Below are 26,165 nucleotides of genomic sequence, written 5' to 3' on the forward strand. Positions count from 1 at the left end.
TAAGAATAAAGAAATAAAATTATATATTTAGACAGGATAACACAGGATTTCTAAAAGCCCTCTCTAAGACCAACTCAGATCCTTGGGAAAGATAACATAATACTGAGTTCCAAGATAGCTAAGCAGATATATCAAAGACAATGTATGATTTGGATACATAAAAATAAAAAATAAACAGTGCCTTCCTTCACACACTATTCATCCAGAGGGACACGAATGCAGTGTTAACTCATGGACACTGTCCTCCTGATAACATGACACAAGATCAGCTCTCGACCTGGAGATGTGACAGCTTCCTTAGTAATTAGTTCACAAGTCAAAAAGACACTGACAAAAAAATTACAGATCTTTCATCCTTCAGAGGGATTTTTAGTTGCAAATTTAGGATTCCATCATTTCTTTAAAGCAAAGCCACTAAAATACAGCAGCCTGAAGAATGCATGCTGCCTCATTTCAAATGATTAGCACATGCCTTCTGAGATTAAAAACTAGGATGGCTTTCCCGTCTGGGCTCCTGACTGCTCCTTAGCTTTGAGTTCTTTTAGCTTCTTCTCGTAGCGACTCATGAAGTAATCATCTGGTTCAATCCCTGCATTCTTCAAGTTTTCCATGACCTTTTCAAGTCTGAGCACTGAACGCGCTCCCTCAATCTTTCTTGTGCTCAGGTACAGAGTGAACTCCTGGAAATCCAGAAGCTTACAGGTGTCCACAGAACAGATATTCCTGATATCACTGCTTCTATCCAAACGAGGGAAAAACACCAGGCCCGACAACTTCTCTAGGTCCTGGAGGCTCACTTGGAATTCAGTTAACTGGGGCTGGAAGCCAATGGCTTCATTGGGCACCACGAAGGCTCCCAGTGCCAGTGGTTCAGTAGACTCTGGGCTTCTTCGAGCAAGGATCACCTTATAAAGGTGTGAGGGGACTGCCACATTATCCTCACCAATCACCTAAAAACAAAGCAGACATATTAATGATGTTGATTTGTACTAACAGTCCCACAATTTTTCCTCAAAAGACTTATTAGGTACATTTCCAAAACTGGCCTTTTATAAACTATCTCACCCCCATCCCGATGAATTCAAATTCAACTACCAGACGTAGTGAGTGGCAACAGCAATCAACCACAGAGAAGAGGACGATCTAACAGGTCAATTCTGATCATATTCTTTAAAATAATGCCACCTTAAACAGCAGGGGTCACTGTCTGCTCTGGGAGCGGGGCAAAGGACAAAGCCACGCACTGAGTGAGGCCTGAGTTTTTAATGAACAAGAAAAGTTGTCATTTTCTCCTCATTCCATATTCAGAACTTCTGTTGCTCTAAACATTCAAAACCCAAAACTGTTAGATCAGGTACTCCCAGCTCTAGAAATAAAAATGTGGCCTTGGTTTCTCAAATTCATCAGGGAACTAAATAAACCACCTTCAGAGAAGGAGCCAGACACATCAACTTCAATGTCTACAGTACCGCTTAGACTATGGCTCATTTTTCAAATTCAGTAAATGTAAATACTTTTTCTCTGAGTTTTGCACATCTTGGACCATCAAACTTGGAACTTCTTTCAATATGATGTTAAATCAAACCCTTGGGAGAGGTATCCATGCAGTGAAAAAACCAAAGCCAAGGTCAGGAGGAGAAAACAACTAGCTGGCTGCGGAGGTTGGCCGTATTAATGAAATAACATTATTATGAAACCTTTTCAAATTTCCTTCCAATAGGCTTAAAAGCCTTATCTGTTGTCTAGAAAAGAAAAACTGAACCATCCATTTACTTAATGGTCCCCAATAACATGGCATAATCCAACTAAAATATGCTCATGGCATTTCCGCCCCTCTCAGGTCGTTCCTTGGTAGGAGGAGGTTCTCCTTCCTGATTTGATCGGACATCTCTGCTGGCTGTAGGATTCCCTGTTGGAAGCCCAAATACTGCAGAGATGACAGCCACAAAGGAGGATTCTTTCCTGATTTCCCCAAACTCCACCTACATGGCACACAGCCTGGAAAGTCCAGGACCATCTGCTGTCTGTCACATGTGGAGGTCCCACTGACATGACCAACTGAAGGGTTGAGGGGAACACCTGTCCACGGGAATGATTTCTATAAGCAACTCTCCTAACTTCCAGAAAGTGGAAGTCTTCAATGTAGACTGAGGTTTATGAAACTACACAATCTACAGGCTTAAAAACCCTTACCCTGAAAAGTGAATTTACGCAGCTGGGAACATAAGCACACATCAAAGCAAAAAATACACTGAAAATAAATCACAGAGGTTCAAAACTAGCTCACAGATATCCAACACATGCTAATTCAAAGTCACTCAGAAGCCCTGAGCCCGAAACTGCTGGATATAAAAAAAAAAAAAAAAAAAAAAGGCTTCAAGTCAACACAAGCTGGCCTGCTCTTAAGAAGACTACCATTGCCAGGCATGGTAGCATACACCTGTAATCCCAGGGATTTGGGAAGCTAAAGCAGGAAGGTTATAAATTCGAGGCCAGCCTCAGCAATTCAGTGAGGCCCCAAAAGGGCTGGGGATGTGGTTCAGTGGTAAAGTGACTCTGGGTTCAATCCCTACCATCTGGACAAGGCGTTGGGGTGGGGGGCGGTGGGGGGCAATATGCAATATTTGCAGCTTTCCTGCAAGCAGAATGCAGTTAGTTGCCAATACAGAGCACAGATAACAACACTGAGGGGGCTCAGGGGAAGCTGGGGACCAGAACTGGGGGCACAGCTACAGCTGAGCCATGTATAGTTTGCAAGCAGGGAGAAGGTGAAATGGGTTTCAACAGTTGCGGCCACCACTGGGGATCCAACAGTTAAGCAAATTCTTGGTGCCACCTTGTGGGCGTTCCACACCACTGCAGCACAGTTCTCAGACCAAAAGAAGAAGCCGTAAACATCAGCCCCCTTGACTCTTTCCTCACCCCATGGACTCCTTGTCTACAAAAGGCAATCTCCAAAACTAATTAGCTGATCATGACTATTTGCTGCTAATAAAGCTTCTATTTAGGTGTATTAAACTCCAGGCAAAAGTAAAGAAGTTTGGCATCTTAAGATCGACAGTTTTACTTTTCTAACGGTTTTACTTCTTTCATCTTCCTTTCCTTTTCTTCTGTCCTTCCTTCCCTTTTCTGGTGCTAAGAATGGAACCCAGGGCCTCAAGCACACTAACCACACACTCCACCATGAGGTACACCTCGAGTCCATTACTACTTTTGAGAAACCTTCTGGACACAAGAATTCTTCCTAGGAACCAGATGTGATCCTTCTTGCAATGACCTTCTCACAATATTTCAAGAGGAATAAAACACTATCACTAGAAATAAGTAGAAAAATGAAAACTTAGCCACTCATTATCTCTTCTGTGATTCAATCTGTTATGTTCTCAGAAAACATACATCCTTAAGCTGTCTAAAACAGGAACCAGTTTTATTTAGAAATTTTAAAAACCCACTGCTTCTTCCTTGTATTTAAGACTTAAAAAAAAAAAAAATCTTAAGATATTTTATCTTCTTTATAGACAACTCAGCCTGCATAATTTTTCCCACTTTTAGGAAAATTGGAAAACTTTCAGAAAATGTTTCTAGACACTACATGGGTATTGACGCAAAGGGTTCAGTGGACTGGAAGCCCACATATCTGTTCAATTTCTGGCGTCGGCACTAAGCTGCAAGTGACACTCACCTGTTTCTTGTTTCTTCATTTACAAAATAGGCTCACAAGATTGTTGTAAAGACATATGGACATGTAAGTTAAGAAAAAGACTTCAAAACCTGCCAGGCCTACATAAAAAGCTGGTAGTGGATGTCATTCAAGACAGAATACCAACTGCAAAAAAAACAGTTTTGCAGTGTGATAGTGGGAAAATGGGATCAAGTAAGATTAGACCACTTAAAGGTCAACAGTGGGTGACAGAAAAAGAAATCAAGCTGGGTACACATGATGCCCCAAACAAAGGACTTCTAGGGCTTAACATGAACAAAGTCTTTAATATCAGTAAATCAGCAACAACTCTTTTCATAAAAGATTTAGGTATAAAAATACTCTACCAAAAACAAAACAAAACAAAAAAAAACCTTTAGTGCTGTTCCATTACTCAAAAGCCTATAGCAAAAACTTGAAACCAACTGAGATTGACTAGAAAATATAATACAATGAACAGTCATAAGCTGGCACTTATTCGTAACCTAAAGTTAGTTTTCTTATATGCTGGCCTGATCTTGTTTTTGTCCATCCAAGAGACAGAAATAACAATTACTGCTGCTATCACCAAAACCTCCACCCCAGTCCCTGAAAATCAAAACCCAGACAAAGCCTGCCATTTTTAAAGTCATATATAAAATCACTGTGCCTTAAATAAAATATTAAACAGTATCTTGAGGAAAAATATGTTTCTGGTAGAATCAGATATATTTGGTGACATTCCCCTACTAAGACAAAAAAAGAAATTCCAAAAATAAAGCTGCTAGGATATTTCAAGAGACCACGCCCTTAAAAAGTTATGTGAAAGAAACAAACCATGGTAGTTTGATAAATAGGGAATTCATACCTAAGAGGACAGAAGGAACAAGAAAAGCGAGGCAATCACAGGAGGGGGAAGGAAAGTTGCCCCTCTGTTATCTGCAAAGCCTCAGTAGATGCTAGTGAGGCAGTACAAACCCTGGAAGACAGAGCTCCCCGCACTGGGACACCTCCTCCAGGCAACGGGGTGGGAGCCTGCTAAATCACAGCAAAACAAGTGCCATTTCCCCAGACTGTCAACTGTCCTTGAAGGCTTAGGGTGGGAGTAAGGAAAATAACTTATTTTTCAACTAAAATAAACAGATATAGAATGAACAAAGATTTTCCCAAAATATAAAACAGGAGACTTAAAAAAGACTCCTTTATCCCATCCCATGTAATGCCTGGAGATTCCTGGGGGCATGTTTTTAATTTCCTCCCCCTCTCAGAGTCGTTGGTGGACATATGCAAAGTGCTGCTATAGGAGGATAGAGATTGTAAAATACTTCTAACATTACCACCACCACCGAGTTGTAAAATCTGCAGCTCACTTTCTTGTCAGGTCATTTATAATGTCCAAGCCAGAATCTTCAGGTATGTTTCACTTGTCTGGAATCAATCTCTTCTTGAAACAGGCACATCAGAGAAAGCACACGGATGACCTCAGCTATAATAAAGGGGGTGATTCTGATTAGAGCTGTCAGATGACTCACTTCAGATAAAATCACTGCTACCAACCTTCCCTTAGGCTCACATTCACTCAAGTTCTGCGATGCTGTGATCCTCTCCTACATATTCCAAGAGACATTTCTGCCTGGCTATAAGGAATCCTCCTCGTGGCCCATTTTCTGTTCTTATTTTTGCATGCTAGCAAATATTACTTCTAACTGCTCTCCATCTGCACATTTTTTTATTACCTGCTGGCCTTAAGTGTTTGTACATGAAGAGCACAGCAGTCCCTGTGGTGCAAACTTTTGAGCAACTCAAAGAACAATGCTATAAATGATTGGCAATAGTCGTAAAAGTCAGACAGACACATATTCGAATCCCCCACAATTTTTTTTGGGGGGGGGGGGGGCACCAGAGGATTGAATGCAGGGTCACTTAACCACATCCCCAGATCTTTCTTTATTTTTTATTTTGAGACAGGGTCTCGCTAAATTGCTTAGGGCCTAAGTAGCTGAGGCTGGCAATCCTTCTGCCTCAGTCTCCTAAGTCACTGGGATTACAGGCATGCCCCACCACACCTGGCTTGGATCTCCCCTTGACTAGCAATCTGACTTGGACTTGAACCTCCTAGACTCAATTTATCTGTAAAGAAAGATAGCCACCAATTTTTTTGTAAGAGTTGCAATGAGGACTGAATGAGACAGCACATATAAAGTTACTTACATACCACCTGGAATACAGGGCCCTTAATAAATACTAGTTCATTTTCTTCACTTCCTCGTAAGTATAAACACACATATGATTTATTGCCTGAACAGAAACCAAATAACACCCCATTTTCAGTGGGTACATTCTCCTAAAGTAAGGTTCAGAGTTTAGCTATAAGCAAGAAATAAATACTGAATGGCTAAGTGAAAAATAAAACACTCTCCAAGCATTCTGGACTGCCACACATAATATTGCAAGGCATTCATTCCCATGGAGATAGGAATTCATGAGTCAAATCATGCGTTACTTGAGAGGAACAGACTGATTCAGGGCTGTGCATGCTCTGTCACCTCCCCAGCATTGCTAAAGGACTACTGAAAGGCCCTGCCTGTTAAAGAGTAGCCTGAATTCTTTACCTAGGCATTCAGGTCTCCACCAGCAGGCCCCATCCTTTCATTTTTGTCTCCTTCTGTAAATCAATGTTCTTACTATTTCTCAGCACACACCCTACCTCCTTGTCTCTTCCCCTTTCCTAACCTTCCCCACCATGTGTTTTCCTTAACCAAATTCTCTCAAGTTCATATTATATATGTGTGTGTGCATACATATAAAATTTTGAGCCAATTGAAATTATTAAAATGGCAATAATTTCAAGACAATTTTCCCAATAACTAACAGACCATATTTTGCTCTCATACCTTAGATACACTAAAGATCTTTAGGTTTAAAATTAAGTTTGATCAGGCACAGTGGCACATGCCCATAATCCCAGTGGCTCGGGAAGCTGAGGCAGGAGGATTACAAATTCAGAGCCAGCCTCAGAAACTTAGCAAGGCCCTAAGCAACATAGCAAGGCCCTGTCTCTAAATAAAATTTTAATAAAGGGCCAGGGATGCCTTAATGGTTAAGCACCTCTGGGTACAATCCCTGGGTACCAAAAATAAATAAATAAATTTTTAAAAGATCATTTGATCTTTTAAAAAAATGCAAAATTTAACAAAAGCTACATTATTATAGAGAAATGTTAGTTAAAAAACATAAATACATTAAATTATAAGTTGCTCTGATATGCCTCTAAGAAAGATAAAAAAACTATGAGACTCTGGGGATACGGATTCTCGACGTTCAACTTTTTGTATATAAAATAAAACAACCCAATGCAGTTATCTGCTTTCTTAGCAACCAGGGTCTAAATATCCTCGTCTCAAAAAACACAGGAACAGAGCTGGGGTTGTGGTTCAGTGGTAGAGCACTTGCCTAGAACATGGGAGGCCCTGAATTCAATCCTCAGCACCACATAAAAAAATAATAACAATAATATAAAAAAGGGTTGAGTCCATCTACAACAAAAAAAATATTTTAAAAAAGCACAGGAACACAGAGGATAGGGAAGAAAGACCCTCTTGACAGTAAGCCACTAAAGACAAGAGAATTCATGTACTATGTCTTTGGGGCTCTCTCCACCCACTGTAAAAGGCTAAAAATAAATGTGGTGAACGCATATGACAAGCCAAACGGCAGAACAAGCACTCAAGAATCAACTTGTCATCCAAATCTTGATTTCTAAATATCAATCCCACTAGAAGGAACCAGGGCTCCTTAAAGAAATGGCTGATGCCAGAGTTTGACCAAGATGGGACAGAAAGAGCCCTAAGCCAAAGGCAGGAAATGCTCTTTTGTGTGTATGTGCAGTACTGGGCGTGAAACCCAGGGACACTCTTCCACTGAGCAAATCTTCAGGCCTTTTTTATTCTTTATGTTGACACAGGGTCTTGCTTCCTCACTGAGGCTAGCCTTAAACTTGGCAATCCTCCTAGCTTAGCCTCTGGAGTTGCTGGTACCATAGGCATGTGGTACATTTCATTCATCGGGCTCAGAAATAAGAAATGCTTTTGAAAAGTGATGAGGCCAAAAGACAAAGGAAACAACTTGAAGGGGCTCCTACTGGTCAAACCTGGGCCACCTGAGCATCCAAATCAGTACTGACAGCCAAGTGATTAAAACTCACTGAATAAAAAAAAAAAGAATCCATGCATCAACATTGATAACAAATTAGAGAGAAAAGCTCTGATGGTGGAATGACAATTAATAAATGTAGAATAGACAAGAATTAGAAAATCATCCTTGAGCGAGTATTATATTAACAACTAATTCAGGCAATAATCATGGATGGATGCTACAACTACTGGGTGAGAGTTTAAAAAGAATCACCCACAGCCTCCAAGTATTTCCATAGATTACTTACTAATTTCAAAGGGGAAAACAGTGAAGCATCCTAGTAGACGCCACTTTAACCAACTAATCAAAGTTAATTAATATCATCAATATTAGGACAAAGGATATCATGTGCCTTTTCATGTAATGTAATCAGCAGGACACAAAATCACTTCTGTGATATTTGGTCAAAAAACAAAACCATCATGAGAATACAACTGACAAACCCAAACTGAAGGACATACTACAATATGACTTGTCTATGTTCTTAAGAAATGTTCATTAAAAACAAAAGAATGAGAAACTATTTCAGATTAACGAAGACTATAGCGATGTAACAACTCATAAAAACGCTGAGCACAGCAGTAGTGTGTTAGGAGACTAAGAACCACCGTAAACTTCGGGAAGATGGAAAATGGATGTGATGAGGCCATTAGATAAAACAAAAAAAGAGCCGAAGCTCAAATTTTTACTGCTCCTAAGTTAAACAGTGTTCCAGTGTATAACGGTGTCAAAATCAAGGTGTGTGGTTAAATGTTCATCTGCAGAATTACTGTACAACAAAAGCAATAGCCGGATGGTGCACTTAAAACTTTCCTAGAGAGTCTGCCACACCTGAGATTCCAAAGTCCCATTACCAGGGTTTTAGGACATTTTCAGACAAGCAAGGACTCAGAAAAGTTTACTATCCACTGACTTCCTGACAAAATTTGAGGGTATACTCCTCCACAACCACCATCAAACCCCACCACCACCACTATAAATAAGGAAAAGGAGGAAGGGAAGGTTAAGATAAAGTGGACCTAAGTAGTGTCATGAAAACAAATGACAGATGTATAACTGACTTAAAACCAAGACCACCAATGGGCGACTCAACCAATCATTCCCTCTCTGGCTTTTGGGACACCACTCTCTCCTTCGAAGGTTTTTCTCCCACCTTCAAAGGTTGTTCTATAACTCTCTTGCTGGATACGACTTTTCTTGACCCCTGATGTCCTAGTATTCCAGGGTACTAACAACCTCAGTCTGTCCTCTCCTATCTACCCTCACTTATGTTTGCATCCTGGCTTTAAACACCATCTGTGTGCTGACCACTTTTAAGACAAGGTCCACTCCCGACCTGAACATCGAAATCTTAAATTTTTTTAAAATATTTTATTTTATTTAGTACTGGGGATTAAACCCAGGGGACTTTACCACTAAGCCACATTCCCAGCCCTTTTTATTTTTTATTTTGAGTCAAGGCCTTGCTAAGTTGCTTAGGGCATCACTAAACTGCCAAGGCTGGCCTCCAACGTGTGATCCTCCTGCCTCAGACTTCTGAGTCCATGGAATTACTGGAGTGCACCACCATGCTCCACAAATACTCTCAAATTTACATAGTCAAAACACAACCCTCAATTTCAAACTTCTAACCTGATCCTCTCTGGCCTTCATCATCTCAAACTGAAAATATAAGTATTATCTTTGACTCTTTTCCTCCCATTCTACCACCAGCCTACCCAGAAGTTCCTTCAGTTCTACTTTCAAAGCACATACTAAATCAGCCCGTTCCTCACCATTTCTACATTATCCCATTCAAGTTATGATTTCTCACCTAAGAAAACTCCATTAGCTTCTTAACTGCCTCCCTTCCCATTTCTATCCACTGTATTCTTCATGAGCAACCAGTCTGGGCTTTAAAATGTAGACCAGCTAGGCAAGGGGGTGCACACCAGTAATTCCAGGTATTCTGAGGCTGAGGAAAGAGGATCACAAATGTGAAGCCAGTGTTGGTAACTCAGAGAGACCCTGTCTCAAAACAAAATTTTAAAAAGGTATAGCTCAGTGATACAGTGCTTGCATGGTATGCGTCAGGCCCTAAGCATTGGGGAAAAAAAAGAACTAGATTATGTCACCATTCTGATCAAGATCCTGAAGAGCATCTCACATCAATGCAGTTCAGACTCATTCCCACTGCAGCCTCCTATGAGCCACCTCATTCTCAGCGCTGCTTCTGCTCTCACCACACGGAGCAGAACACTGTTCCCTGACGTGCCGAATTCAGTCTTGCCCTTCTGTCTTTGTAGCTGCCATCTCCTCTAGATGGAAAATCCTTCCAGTGGTTTGCTCCCTTACTTAGGATTCTGCTTGATCTCATTTCCTCTCACTGGCCTGTCCTCTTTCTTTCCCACCCCCACGACAATCCTTTTCTATTCTTTCTGTTTACTCTACTTTAAAAAAAAAGGCTCCACCAGGGCATGCACGTCTGTCTTATGGCTATAACATAAGCACCCATGACAATGCCAGGTACACAGTACAAGTTTAAAATTTGCTGTATAACCAGGCACAGTGGCAGGCATCTACAAACCCATCTATTCAGGAGGCTGAGGTGAGAGGACTGCATGAGCTCAGGAGTTTGAGACCAGTCTGAAGCATGATGATAAGATCAAAGGACTTTGAATTATCTAAATTAAAAAGTAAAAGCATAGCCCGGTGCAGTGTTGCATGCCTGTGATCCAGCAACTCAAGAGGCTGAGACAGGAGGATCTGCAAGGTCTAGGCCAGCCACAGCAACTTACTAAGACCCTAAGTATCTTAGTGAAACCATGTCTCAAAAAAATATATAAAAAGGACTGGGGATATGGCTCAGTGGCTAAACATCCCTGAGTTCAATCCCCAGTACTATAAAAATAAAATTAAATAAAATAAAATAAATAAAATAAAATAAATAATATAAAAATAAAATAAAAATATATATACATACATATATATATTACAGTTTTTTATTTTTTTTATTTTTACAGACTGCAACTATAATACATTGCCAACTTTACCTTCCACTTCCATTTTTCAGTTGTTATAATATCTCTCAAGTGGCACAGACTTAATGATATAGAATTACATCTACTTCTTTACAGGTCCAAACACACTACTTATACAATCATAATACTATAAATGCTGGTTTTATATCTTCAATAGACCCAGGATTACAAACTCAAGAACCAATAAAAAAGGCTAAATGCATGTAAATGCTAAAAACTTTGACAATATATAAGTGATAGATTGAGTATAGATTTAAGTATATCATGTAAAATAAATGATGTAGTTTACTGAAGAAATAAAACTACGTGACTGGCAGAGATTGGAGCAATACAAAAAGTGAATGAACTAAATAAATTTAATATACTTCACAGAGATGAATCAACTATTAACAAATGGCAAATCAAAGCTTAAAAATATAGTTTTAGCTATCATTATTCTAATATACAGAAATTACCAACAGAAGAACTACAAAATGGACAGTAGGATTAGGACCATAAGAGGAAGATTTTACCTTTTCCTCTGAGACTTTCTTTAACTGTTTGAATTCCATTATGGGGTAAATTCCAAGTAAGGCAAAAGAAATTTCTCCTGTGCTCTGCTACAGGAGTTCCTGACTTCCTTACTAATGCCAGTACCCTGTTCCATGCTTTGATAAGAGAAGACATGTCAAAGTAATATCTTTTAATAATTTGATCCAAACTATTTTGTATGCTACAAATATTACTCAAAATTTCTCAATATGGGACTGTGGACATTCCCTGATTTCAGTATAAATGAAGTTGCCTTTTCTGTTCCTTTGGTATGGTTCATTTTTGATGATTCTGAGGATGAGAAAAGCAAAAATGTATACTTTCTGTCATGACTTCTGTACTCCAGATAGACTGGTGGCCAATAAAACTAAAGGCACAGAAACTCACTAGAAACTGCTGCAATAATGTAGGTGTTCAGAGCTTTAGTAGTCTAAGTAAAAGTTATTAAGAAAGGAATTAAGACAGGTGTGGTGGTTCACACCTGCAATCCCAGCTACTCAGGAGGCTAAGATAGGAAAACAGCAAGTTCAAGGCCAGTCTGGGCTATTTAATGAGACTCTCTCAAAATAAAATTTTTAAAAGGGCTGGGGGTGTCCCTATAGGACAAAAAAAAGAGAGAGTGAGAATTAATAAAAGTTGTTGACTCAAAGAAATTAAGAGTGAGAAATGACTGCCAGCAGCAAAATGCAGGAAAGAAGGGAGAAAATAATCAAGGATGCAGTTTGGGGATGCCATTTACCTTCTGTATGCAGTTCTGTATACCTTCCTCCCATGTGACAGATACTTGAAGATTTGCTGAACTAAAGATTTGCTGGTGTGAACATGGTTAAGTCCTATAAATTAATAGAGACATGGAAAACTAACGATACTGGCTCACAGGCCAAGCATCCGAAAGAAATGAAAGACCTAAAGCCAGTAAGGCTTTAAAATAAAAACAAAAAATAAGACTATTACTCAAAGCATATTCTTCGGGAAGCTAATCCTGACTGACCTCACACATTTGAGCACTAAGATGCTAAATAAGAGTGGGAGAGCTGACAGGCCTCTTTTGAAACTCTTCAAAGCTACTCGAACATGCTTGAATACCATTCACAGATAAACTATTTAAGAGAACCAAGTTTGTTTAATGGTTTCAATAAGTTAATAGTTTTTGGCATAATAAGAATTCTAATACAAACATATATAAATTTTTAAAATTCTGAACTAAAACTTAAAGAATTTGCAAGAACACAAAGAACTCCTTTCTTCCCCCATATTCACTAAGTTTTGATATTTTGCTTGATTTGCTTTATCACTTTTTCCTCCATTCTCCCTAAACTTTTTGAAAATAAGGCACAGATACACCTTTTTGCCCCTAAAACACTTCAGGATGTGCCTCCTAAGAACAAAGACAGAATGATTATCAAAATGAGAAAATTTAACAATGGCAAAATACAACTATTTGATCTATTGACCTCAAATGTAGCCAATTCTCCCAATAACAACCTTTAGCAACTTCCATTTTTCTGGTCTAGGATCACATTTGCATTTTGTTTTCATGAATCTTTAGTCTCCACTAGTGGGGAAGACTTGGTTTCTAAGTCTTTGTTTTTTATGACACTATCCCTTTTGTAAAGTACAAGGAAGGTGTTTTAAACTGGGTGTGGTGATTCGTGCTTGTAATCCCAGCAACTCAGGAGGCTAAGGCAAGAGGATGCAATTTTGAGACCAGCCTTGATGTAAGGAGGTAGCTCAGTGGTATAATAACCCTGGGTTCAATCCCCAGTACCACCAAAAAAAAAAAAAAAAAAAAGAAGACAGGTGTTTTACAGAATGTCCCACAACTGGGGTTTCCCTAATATTTTCACACAATGGGATTCAAAGTTTTGCTTCTCAGTGCATCACACCAGGAAGCAAAGCATACCAGCAAATCCCATTATTGACAATATTAACTTTGATCACTTGGTTAAGGAGGTGTTACTCCAATGAAAAATTATCATTTCTCACTTTGTGATTAAACATTAAGACTAAGAAAATGCCCTATTCCTCATAAAACTTCCATCCACTAGTTTTAGCATCCACTGATGATTTCCATCACTGTAATATCTGCAAAGTGATTTTTATAAATCTTTCATTCCTGAAAATGTATTAATTGACATTATTCAGTTAGCAGAAACTTTTTTTTTTTTTTTTTTTTTGATACCAGGGACTGAAGTGGCATTAATCACTAAGCCACATCCCCAGTCCTTTTTTTATTTTTTTTAATTCAGAGACAGCCTCACCTAAATTGCTGATCCTCCTGCCACAGCCTCCTGAGCCTTTGTGATTACAAGCATGCACCACCACACCCGGCAGAAATTTTTCTTTATACCCATGTATTTATTTACTTATTAAAAGTATGAATTCTGCTTAACAAGTTTACTATCCAATTGTATTTTTATATGAAAATATTCCCAGATATGGTAAGTCAGAGTTGTTTCAAGTTGACCTCTAAGTTCTTCTGACAGGTCCCCACCACATGTCTGAGCACTTCCTTGCTTCCTGGCACAAGATATTCTATTTTGTACCTTCCCTGCACCAGCCCTGGAATCGGCCATTTCTCTACAGGGCTACATATATTTTTAGGTTATATTTTTAAAAATTAAATCTATTATAAGAAAATAAATCATTTTCCACTGTAGCATTTGAGCAACACAGTTAACAGAAACATCCATACACAGAACTGTGAAATACTCTTAATTATTGGTTAATATTTCCTTTGAAACCTTGTGTAAATTGTTCTACTACACAATAAGCTAGTCAAATAAATCTTTCGATTTTTATGCATACAAAGCACTCATAAAAGTGTAACTTGGTCATTTCAGGTTTACAAGTCAAAATTAAACTTTTTTTTTTTGGTGATAAGAGTACAGAGGATTTAACAGAGCCGCAAGTAATTATGCCATTTTCCTTATATGATTATAAAAAAAATGCTAAAATTAAAATTAGCAGGTTGATCCGAGGAGAGAAATTAATGAAAGGAGAAAAGTTTAAAATAATTAATTTGAAAACACAAATTCCTTTGTCATTCTTCACCCTGATAAGAATCACTGGATTCTCTTGATGGTGTGACTGTCATTGAAAACAACTTTTCTACCATTTCCACCCAACACAGAGGTAGCTGGACCAATAATTTCAAGTGAGAAAAAAGGAAGTGGATGATTCATAAGGACCTATGTGAATGTGCTGGATGTAGTCACTGTGTATTTGGTCCACACTAGCTGATCATAAGCAGGTCAAGTAGGACAGAAAATACTCCACACTTTGTGCCTTGTTTTCCTAAATCCTGTTCCTCAGGTTATGCAATTTTGTCACAGATTTTATTAAGTAACCACTGAACCCACCCACCTTTATTAAAGACCTACTTTATTCCCAGAGCTGAGCAGGTGTTCCCTCTAAGCACACCTCCTCTCTGACTTCACCAGCAAGACCCTCAATCCCTCTTTGACTTACTGTAGCATCTCCTCCTCACTCCACCTCATTCCCTGCGTGGATGGCCCCAAAGTAATAGTTGATCACTTCAGCCCTGCTCTTGGCAGAATCCTCAGGCTATTTCCCCATGATGAGATCCAGTGTTGTACTTTTTTTGGTAAAACACTTGCTCATCATGTACTTCTCTGTAAACTGCCTAAGGATTCCCCAGTGACATCAGAAGCTCTCACATCACTAACTATACTCTCTCACATCTGTCTTTCCTTCAGTCTATAAAGGCGCTCAAACAGCTTGCATATAAAAAAAATTAAAAAAAAAAAACTTTTTTACCTTTTAAAAATCCAAAGGAGCTGAGGATATAGCTCAGTTGGTAGAGTGCCTGGTTTGCATGCACAAGGCCCTGGGTTCCATCCCCAGCACCACGAAAAAAATTAATAAATAAATAATTTTTTTTTTTTTAAATCTAAAAAAAATAAATAAAAATCAAGCTTCTAAAAGAAAAGCTTCTTCCCCATTCATTCAATTCATTGCAATCTTGTTGTTATCCTGGACTCTTCCTTCTTCCTCACCCAAAAGATACTCATGGTTACTCTTTCCTGGATTCCTCTACTCTTCCTCACTCCAACCACCGCGCTCAGCCCCTTATCTCGTCTCACGTGAACTACCACAGCAATGAACTGACTCATCTTCTGGCCTCTGACTCTTCACCAATGCCCCCTTTCATCTACCTCTGTGTTCACTGCCGCCGGAATGCTCTCAGTAACACTCAAAACAAATCACATTTCACCCCGAGTAAAACAAAGCCATGGATTTACAGTACCTAAAAATTAAAACCCAAGTCTTCATCAGAGAATACAAAGTCATCTATGGATTGGCTCCTGACTTACCTGCTGCAGAAATTCCCATTGCCCTTGAGTCACCTGTACTTTCCAGTACCGTAAGCTCTAGTCTCCATGAATGACAGACACATACAGCCAATAGCCAAGCTGCCAAATGTCCTATGCTCACACTGCCCCATCTTCTGGAATTCCCATGATCTCCTCCTGACTCAGTTTACTCTTTACCTTACCTGCCAAAGTTTACCTCAAGTTCAGGCATCTCCCCTGTTAAGCCTCTGAGACTCACATGAGTTTGAGGGCATCTGTGACAGCACTGTATCCATGTACTAATCTCTACTAAGCATATTAGACTCTAAGGTAGTTCACTGTTAAGACGTCTGTCTTCTTTTCTAAACTGTGAGCCCCTTGAAGTCAAAGGTTGCTTTTTATACATTACTATGTTCTCTATGCCCAGAACCCCAACAGATCTTCAATAAATGCTACTGAATAAATTAAACTAAAAAGTACAACACAGAATAATTTCATACAAATAACATAAGCCTAAATGTTACAACTTCCTACCTGGTAACTAACTGTTTTTTTTCCATCACTTCTAGTCTGAGGTAAGGTTAAAGGTCCAGACACTACCCAAACATCTTCAAACCGCTCTGTCAGTTCACGACAGTACATTTCTATTCTGAAAAACAAACCAAAAAACTGACAAACATGTGGAAAAGCAAATCATATCAGTTCCTAGGAAAGATAATAAAAACACCACAATAGGGAAATAAACTTAAATGAGAACAGGGCACAAAATATTATAAGCATATAAGCAATGATATTCCCAAAGTTCTAGTGCAAAAAAAATTTTTTTAAAAATCATACGTGTAAACTCAATTATCTACATTTTTCCCTGAATACAATGAGCATACATTTTAGAACTGAAATTCTGTTAACTTGAAACATTTGCCAGGGCTTGGAGTGTAACTCAGTGGTAGAGCAAGAGGCCCTGGGTTAGATACCCCAGCAAGGTGCAAAAAAAAAAAAAGTTGATGCCACAGTTTTCAAATAAATATTTAGCCATTTATATTGCAGGACAATTTGGTTCCTCTTAGCATATCTTATTAATGTCATATTGTATTAAATCCTTAAGATAAATTTCAAGGGCTAGAATAACTGAATAAATATTTTAATGACTTGATTATATGTAAAACCTGAAATTGATTTGTAATGTGATTCTGTGAATTCACTCCAAGTTCCAAATATGACACAGCAGTTTCACAACAAAAAAATCTATTTATTTCAAATTTACCAGATAAAAATGGTAAATGTTAGTTTAAATTTGCACTTATACTACATTTGAAAGAGATCTCTAAATGAGATAACAATACTTGTCATCATTCCTCAGTTTATCTAAAATGTAAAGTCAAACCACTTTTATAATTACAAGGTATAAAGTTTTCCTCCTATAATTACAATGTCCAATTACAAGGTAAAGTCTTCCTCCTATAAATTTATCCAGTGGGAAAAGAAAATGTTAAATGTTCCCACAGGTATGTTATCAGCAACTACTGGAGTCTTGTTTTAGATTGGTGTGCTCTTAATTCTTTTAAATCATAAAGTATTATATGAGAAAAACACAATAGCCTGAAAGCACCTTCATCAGTGCTAATTTTAATGCTTAAAGAGACCATCTGAGAGAAAATGCAGACTGTCCGAATAATTTTATATTTAGGTCCCATCAAAAACAGATTAAGGGTTATATTTAACAGTACTAAGATTTTTCTTTAAAAATAAGAAGCATTGCAATTGCAATAAAAGAAGAAAAAGGGCCTTCTCTGGACACACTTCAAAAATTTAAAAATGTTACTCTCTCAGTTATTGACAGAAATATCATTTTGAGTTTCTTTCAAAATATGACTTCTAAATAATGGCAAATATATCAAAAAGGCAGACTAAATTTTGAAGTGTATTTACAGAAGGCTCTACAAACAAAATACACCAAAGAAAATGGCCCCAATCTCTAACTTTGGTGGGGTTAGTTTCTGAAAAACAAAGGCAGAGACAGTACTAGTACATTCTCCTGTACTCATTCATCTTCCACAGAATGTGTTTTATAAACTCCACCTCACCTGTTCCAATATCCAGAATTATTATCAAAATTCTGAGGCACAATATTAGAAAGGTAAAAGGTTTCAGCCATGGCTTTCTGTGAAAAGAAATAAAAACAGTTACTTACACTGACATGCCTGGCCCTTTAAGATATTTTACAAATCAGACATAGAAAACCAGTTCTTGTTCTATCATCAGCTCTAGGAAATTTGTGACTATAGTACTTGTTTAGATAAAGAAAAGCTATAGGTATTCCAAGACAGAAAGCTCTGTTCAAGGGCTGGGATTTTAGCTCAGTGATAAGAGTGTTTGCCTAGCATGCGTGAGGTACTGGGTTCAATTCTCAGCACCACATATAAATAAATAAAATAAAGGTCCATCGACAACTAAAAAAAATTAAAAAAAAAAAAACTATTCAAAACAAGCACTGTAACACATAAGTAGTTAAGTGTGTTTAGCTTTGTTTATCATTCACAAAGTCCAAATCTATTATGTAAACTCTAAGAACTAAAAGTTTCTAATATAAAGCTTAAAAGTGTAATTTCGGTTTTAAGCCTGTGCAAAGAATTTCTCAATGCCTTCAAGGAATTTAAGAAGTATAGCACAGTTCCAAACTGGCAGAGAAAAATTCCCTTAGTTTCTGGCCAGTAGGTTTACTCATTTCACCCCTCTAACCTACACACACAAGGCTCCCCCTCACTGTACTTCCTTTCAGTGATCTGTACTGTCAATCCACGATTATCTTTTCAAGCAGAGGCTCTCAACCTTAGATGCGCACTGGAATAAATGAGGGAGCTTAAAAAACACTGATGCCTACGTCCCACCTCCAAGAGTTTCTGATTTAGCAAGTCTGGGCATGGGATTTTTGAAACCACTATCTTGACGATGGTAATCATCAACAATTCACATAATAAAATGCCAGTGTCATGAAAGGTACTTCTCCCTTTTTGCAAGGGGTGGGAGCAGGGAAACTATCCAAAATTAAAGGAGACTTAAGAAATATGGCAACAGAATGTAATACGATTCATGATTAGATACTGGATCCAAAAAAAACTACTATAGACACATAACTGGGGCCATTTGGGAAACCTGACAATTGATCATATTTTAAATAATACTATACAAATATACAGAAATTCATTTGTACACACTTTTTGGTGTGACACTCTGGACATAATATAAATATCCTCTTTCATAGATGACTCATGGCCCTAAATTCCTCAATTTAGGAATATGATGTCTGCAATTTTCTCTTGATGGCTTTAAAACATACATATGTACAAATATATACATATACACTCATACATGCACACACATATACGTACTTATATACATACAAAGTCAATGTACCAAAATGTGACTGTGATACTATCTCTTCAACTTTTCAAAATAAAAACGAGTGAGTTGGGAGCTGGAAGTGTAGCTCAGGGGTAAAACACTCAACAAGCATGTTTAAAGTCCTGGATTTAATTCCCTAGACACCCCATACACACGTACACACACACACAAAGATGAATGAGCAGCTTTAGTCCCCAGTAGCTTCTTAGTTCCCTTTTACATAGCATTTAGTTTTCCTTATTCACCCTGCTTAAAAATGTCTTGGCATCTAATAAAAAAAAAAAAAAAAAAAAAAAAAAAGAGCGAGAGAGAAATGAAGAAAAACAAGAAACAGAGAATGGACGTTCGCAAATTTTAAGATCGTGGCTCCTAGATTGTTAACCTCTAAGTTCCTTGGTATACATAACATCGGCCCCATATCCCTTTCCTGCCCCAAATATGCCTACACTGGAAAATTTGTTATTTCCCGCTGGAGCCATGTGTCCTCGTGACCAGCCGCTTCCAACATAGTCCTCATTGAAGGCACTGAAGGCTGGAGGGATGTTGGGATCAGGCTTAAATTTACAATGTTTTCTGTCTGCGTCACCTAAGAAAAACACACAAAAAGGATAAGGTGTCAGTGCACAAATATCCCTCAAAGTTCTCTAAACATGGCAAGCTGGCTGCTGCTGGCTGGTATCTCTTCAAGCAGCTAGTATTTGAGACTGCATGCACGTCTCAAGTTCCTGGGATAGTTCAGATACTTCATCTGAATTTAGAAAGGACTGACCTGGGAAAGAACGCTTTTCAAACAGGGAAGCTATCTCATAATTCTGATTCTAGCCTTCCTAGTTAAATGAAGACTATCGTGGGTAGTATTTAAGTAAAACAATGATCAATCCAATAACTCAGATATACAAAAAGCCTGGCTACCAAGTAAACTCCTGTTTAAAAGAAAACAAGACAAACAATCCTGTATTTGTGTTTTGTTCAATTATATTTTGACAAGCTTATATGTACTGAAATAATGGATAAATATAGAAACAAAACAAATTGTTCTGGGCAGGCACCCTCATGGAGCGGGAGGGTGTCTCTGACATATTGCTTATTGCCTCTTAAGCCATGACAAAACAAACATTTAAGTTATGAGCTCCACCCAGAAATTTCTAAAATACAACATTTGAGCAACACATAGGAAAAAAGAAATTTGAGTTCTTACTTATTTTCTGAAGGATGCTTTGCCACAGAGGACATCAGCAGATTGTCATACATTTCCCACTATCATCAGCTCAGAACTCATACTACAAGAACTAGAAGGGCTACAGAATATACTCAACTGTTACTCAAACAAGTGTTAAATAAGGATCAATGAATTCACGGATTACAATGTCATTTCACTGATCCAAGAATTTTTAAATGATCAGATCCCAAGGTTCGCAGAAAAGCGCCTAATAACCAGTTTTTGGGAATCACTTCATAAAAAATATATATATATCTGGCAATACAGAAGAATTATCATAAATAAACTTCTCAGTGTCATTAACTTTGGAATTGCTTTCTTTCATGCCAACTTATCTTTGCCTGGTGCTTAATGCCCTTGAAAACTCATTTGTAGAAATTTCCAAAGATGTGATAAGAAGAAGCCTTCTTTGAGAGGAGAGGTAAATTTACTCTTATCAGGTATCCAGCAGCATTACCACCGGTGACCATGTTAAACCACGTTCAGGAACTAAGGTTCCCTCGTCTACACACGCTGTACAGATTTGGGTTACCAGTCTGCATGCCAGCCAGTCTGTGGCCTCTGCTTCTCAACAACAAGCTTCCCATTTGATGCCTCTGCTAATGCCAAGGCGACTTTCCATGCAGGACCCTACAGCATAAAAGCAGTTTAGTTCTGATTCACTCCTCCCCAAGAATACAGCCCCGTGGGGTTCCAGGTTAATGGGAGAAGGGCTTCCTACAAGACAACCCACCTTGGGTGAGCCCTAGGTATTTCCTTTAATCCTTCTCACCCTATAAGGCTGTGGAATCAAAGCCAAATTTGCAGGGACTGCCCTTGTCTCTCTGGCTTTGTCCCAAATTTTTTTGCCTGGCAATTCTCCAAAATATCCTGTTTGCTATTCGTTTTCTAAAAGTGACTTTTAAAAATACTTTTATGTGCTGCTAAGACCATTAAAGTTTTCAGCAAGAGAGTTAGTCTGAGTAACTCAGTCTGTCAATACTGAAAACAGAAGACCCTTTATACCAAAGTCAAATAAAACCCAGGTATACTACTTCCTTTTTGCAAATATTAATTGGTTCTTTTTTACTACTTTGAAACTACATAACTCATGGGATTTACAATATAAAACTGCTTTTCTTATATGTTTCTAAAGATGGTAACTTAACAGGAAAAAAAATTAGTAAAGTTGAAATTCCTTCTATCTTGGGAATATTTTTGCTATAAAAATTTATTAGGCTTGAGACTAAATCAAGCAAGCTTCTCTTGACATAAATTTGTAATCAACTTTCAGTGTATGTGATAAAGTTTTCAATTGTAACAGTTTCCTTCTAGCAGCAAGTATATTCCAAGCCTCCTGCCATTCTGCTGGTTGTATACCTGAGAAAATTACACATTCTTTTTAATATCAGTATTTTAATATTCAGGCAGCTCAGATTTTAAAGCAAAGGAAAAGTAACAAAATAGAAACAGAACAACTATGATAAAAGGTAACATCCTCAATATGTAACAGAACTACAAATCCATTCAAAAGAACCCATCCCAATTGAAAATAGGTAAAGAATAATTTACAGAGAAAGAACAATTCACAACATGTCATTCTTCCCTGATAAACAACAAGCACAAATATAATCGGCTATTAAACCAAAAGTTTAAAAATACTAAAGATGAGGGTAGGGAGAAAGGACAAACTAACGGTGGGAGTATAAACTGGAAGTATCTACCAATTTGATACTTACTATCAAGATTTAATCACCTTTTTTTTTTATACCAGCAATTGAGTCCAGGGGCACTTAACACTGAGCCACAACCCTGAGATGCTTAGGGCCTCACTAAGTTGCTGAGACTGGCTCTGAAACTGAGATACTCCTGTCTCAGCCACCAGAACCGCAAGGTCTCATAATCTTAATTTAAAAAATCATGTAATGACACACAAACAGATTTATGAACCGGCCTACCTCTCCAGTCCTACTGGACATCACACTCTCCCTGGTCCAACCACTCTGGTCTTCCTTTAGTTTCCTAAAGGACCAAACTCTTTGCCACACCGAGGCCTTCAAAGATAAAAATGTGCTTCTTTGTGCCAAAAATGTTCTTCTTCACATTCCAGGGCCCAGTCAATCCCTATGTCTAGGTAACTTCCATCTGCCTGTTAGTCTACTTTATCAGAGAAGTCTCACTCATCAAAATCATGTTCTCCAGTTGTAATCTCTCATTGCACTCTTTACTGTTCCTTAATTATACTATCTTAACATGTAATCACTTTCTTCAGAAAAGTTGTCAATTACAATTATATATTCACGATAATTTAATAGGTCAACCTATTCCTCCAACTGAGAGTGCCAGAGTGACAAAGACCATCTACTCTGGTCACTGCTATGTTCCCAAGACTTAACAGAGTGCGAAACACATAGTAGGTACTTGAGGGGAAAAAAATGGAAGAATGCTCCTTACAGTAACAGCTAAGACAGAGCACCTCAACTCAAATGTTAATATTTGGATTCTCTCAGCCTCTAAAATAACTGGGAAGGATCTGGGGGCTCCCTGGCTGCTAAACAGGGTCCATTTAATTAGTAAGCCATATAAGTAACATTTCATACATGTGTCGTGAGGTGAAAAAGGTTGAGAATATTGTGAATAACTCTGTTCAAAATTTAGAAACATCTTTTATTGATACCTTCACTTCACTTACCCATGATCTTGCTTCTGGATATATGTTCAAGAACCCACCTAGGCACACGCTTTGTCTGATCATAAGACAAGGCATGATTAGTATAGCACCTAGTCTCTGTTCCAGTTAAAGGAAATCCAAAGTGTTCCAACACAGCCTTGTCTGAAGATTCTAAAAATGGAAAAAAAAAAAAAAAAGGAGAGAGGACAAAATAATTAGTGACTCTTATTAAGAACAAAAGATTATAAGGACAGGTGTGAGGTTTACAAATAATTGGCTCAGAAGTCTAATCAACTGTCTTTTGTTCACCATATGCCTAGCACAGTACCTGGTACAGAACTAACGTTCAAGAAAGTATGGAAGGAGAAGTAGATGAACTAGCCCAGCATGGTGTTGCTCTCCTGTAATCCCAGTGGCTCTGAAGGCTGAGTCAGGAGGATCATGAGTTCAAAGCCAGTCTCAGCGATAGCAAGGCGCTAAGCAATTCAGTGAGACCCTGTCCATAAATAAAATACAAAATAGGGCTAGGGATGTGGTTCAGTGGTTGAGTGCCCCTGAGTTCAATGCCTGACACCAGAAAAAAAAAAAAAAAAAAAAAAAAGTAGAGGAACTCATAGTTTTGGCAGATCAGTTAATTGTCCTTCTTTTCACTGTTTCAATGATGAAGAACAGAGGACTTATTTTTGAAATTTTTGCAATTATTTATTAAATCAAAAAGACAGTTTGGCAAAGTACTGGTTTTGCCTATAATCAGTTGTATAGTTCCATCAAGATGAACTGCAAGTATTATATTAATTTTTTTGGTACCGAAGATTTTAACCTAGGGGCACTTAACTACTGAGCTATATCCCCAGCACTTTTTTTTTTTTTTTTTTTTTTTTTTTTTTAATTTTGAGACAGGGTCTCTCTAAGTTGCTTAGAAACCCACTAAATTGCTGAGGCTGTCTCTGAATTTGCCATCTTCCTGCCTCTAGTTCCTGAGCCACCGAGATCACAGGCGTGTGCCCTCACCCCTGGTTGCATTAACTTTTAAATAAGGACCTGGCTGGGAGTGTAGCTCAGTCTACAGGACCTGCCCTGGAGGTCCTGGGTTTGGTGCTGGGGAGCATAAATAAATAAATAAATAAATAAATAAATAAGGACCTGATGTTATTCATCTTTCACATCAAATTTCCAAATCTCTGTGCCCCATAAAAGCAATAACAACAAAAACTGTATACAAAAGCAGCACTCAGGAAAAACTTACGTCATTACTGGCAATCAATCATTCCCAAGATTGAATAGGAAAGAGCCTACCTCTTCAAGAGTGAGAGTAGAGTGTAAGAGTGAGAGTAGAGTGAATGTGGAGTGAGTGTGGAGACAATGTCAGATATGGAAAATGACAAACTTCAAAACAGTGTGAACTGGGAAGAGGGAGTGAGGAAGAAGGCAACACATTGATAACATTGATCCTTTCCTAGGGACGGGACAATCCCTGGGAAGGAAACAAACATCACGCAGTGACAAGACAATACCTGGGAAGGAGATATCCGGCAAGCCTAGGACGGCAGTCTCTGAGAGGAAGCCAAAGCATTGATCCTTCCCCAAATAAATCCTTTCCCAGGGGCACTACCCCAGGACCCTGAAGGGAAGGAGATAAGTACTGAACACTGACACTAGACCCTCCATTCTTCTTCAAAAATATTGCCCAGGGGCTGGGGAGATAGCTCAGTCGGTAGAGTGCTGGCCTTGTAAGCACAAGGCTCTGGGTTTGACCCCCAGCACCCACAAAAAAAAAAAAAAAAAAAAAATATTGCCCAGTAAAAACAAATTTCTAGTTCTCACAAACCTGTTTCCTGAGTGCCCAAACTGACACACTCTGCTAACAATTAAGTCACCTCTCAGTGTAACCTATATAAGTGAAGGCTCCCCCTTTGGCCAATGGGTCCATCAGAGGTATGACTGCATAGCTGAATAAAGGCTGTACTGATCCTGTGAAGTTCACACCTGACTTGGTCATTTTGGCTAACTGACAAAAGCACAGCCTTAGTTTTAGTTTTTTTTAAAGACTATCATTCCCTGACACCCTCAATGTCTCCTACTAAGGACAGAGATGTGCCCTGTACCAAGACAGTAAAACTGGGTACTGTTTTTCCTAGGGTTTGGAGCTGCACACTCTAGTGGAGGGTCAATAAGGCAATACTCTTTTGGCTGCCTTTTTCAGTCTTTAACCACCAGAGCAGTTCTCTTGCTCAAAAGGAGCAAGTTAGGGATAGGGCTATGGCTCAATGGTAGAGCCCTTGCCTAGCATGCGGGGGTGCGGGCATGGGTTCAACCCCAGCACTCAAAAAATAAATATAATAATAATAATAACAACAACAATAAAGTAAGAAGTTATATTAGCATGTCCAGGAAAGTGCAAGAAACAAGACTTTGGTCATTATTTGGCTAAAGATAAGGCACCTGGTAACTTGAAGATTTATGTACTTTGAGGAAGGGCTAGCAAGTATTCTTCGCTTAAACAGTGAAAATGCGAGCAGTTAGCTAATCTACCAACTATGAGTCCATCTACTTCTCCATCCATACTTCTTGAATGCCAACTCTGTACCGTGCTAGGCTATGGTGAACAAAGAACAGTCTCAACTCTGATGGAGCCAACAATCTAGTGGAGGGCACAGACATTAAAACACACATAGCCTGGTGAACACTTCGGGGACGAAGGGAGAGGTCTGCAGAGAAGATGAAGGTTGGGAAAAACAAGGACACGAGGCGCGTAAGGAGGGAGCCCGGCCGCGCCGAGGCTGCGCGGAGCACGCAAGGTTCCCAGCTGCAACCTGGGCCGGTCCCGGAGGGCGGGTCCACAGACTTACCGTCCGGCTCCCTGGCAGCCAACGCTGCCCCCGCGCCTTGGCTCCGGAAGAACTGCAGGGCCGTGAGTCCTGCTCCCGCCGCTCCCACTACAGCCCCGGTCACGAAACCACTCAGAAATCGCCGGGAGCCTTTGACTCTGGAAGCAAAACTCTTCGCAGCCATCTCACCCGTGGCACCAACCTTTTTGCCACCGCGCATGCGCACAGCGGGTCCGAAACCGGACGACCAATTGTAACCGCAGGACCAAGACACGCATGCGCGCCCCGGAGTCGCTAGGTACCTAGCTTCCCAAAGTGAGACCCCG

The 26,165-nt window shown here is 38.9% G+C and overlaps 1 protein-coding gene across 1 annotated transcript; it reads right to left on the reverse strand.

The window, feature by feature from the left end:
- EXOG (exo/endonuclease G) lies at positions 1–26,060 on the reverse strand. The gene is made up of 6 exons (XM_079115629.1): positions 25,861–26,060; positions 23,033–23,182; positions 19,589–19,728; positions 17,825–17,901; positions 16,275–16,389; positions 1–950 (listed from the first exon to the last, which is right to left on the reverse strand). Exons 1-6 carry the CDS (start codon positions 26,057–26,059, stop codon positions 489–491), a joined length of 1,143 nt encoding a protein of 380 aa, XP_078971755.1. The 5' UTR covers position 26,060; the 3' UTR covers positions 1–488.
- Between the last annotated feature and the right edge of the window lie 105 nt (positions 26,061–26,165).

Source organism: Sciurus vulgaris, assembly GCF_902686455.1.
Source record: "Sciurus vulgaris genome assembly, chromosome: 16".
Lineage (NCBI taxonomy): Eukaryota > Metazoa > Chordata > Mammalia > Rodentia > Sciuridae > Sciurus > Sciurus vulgaris.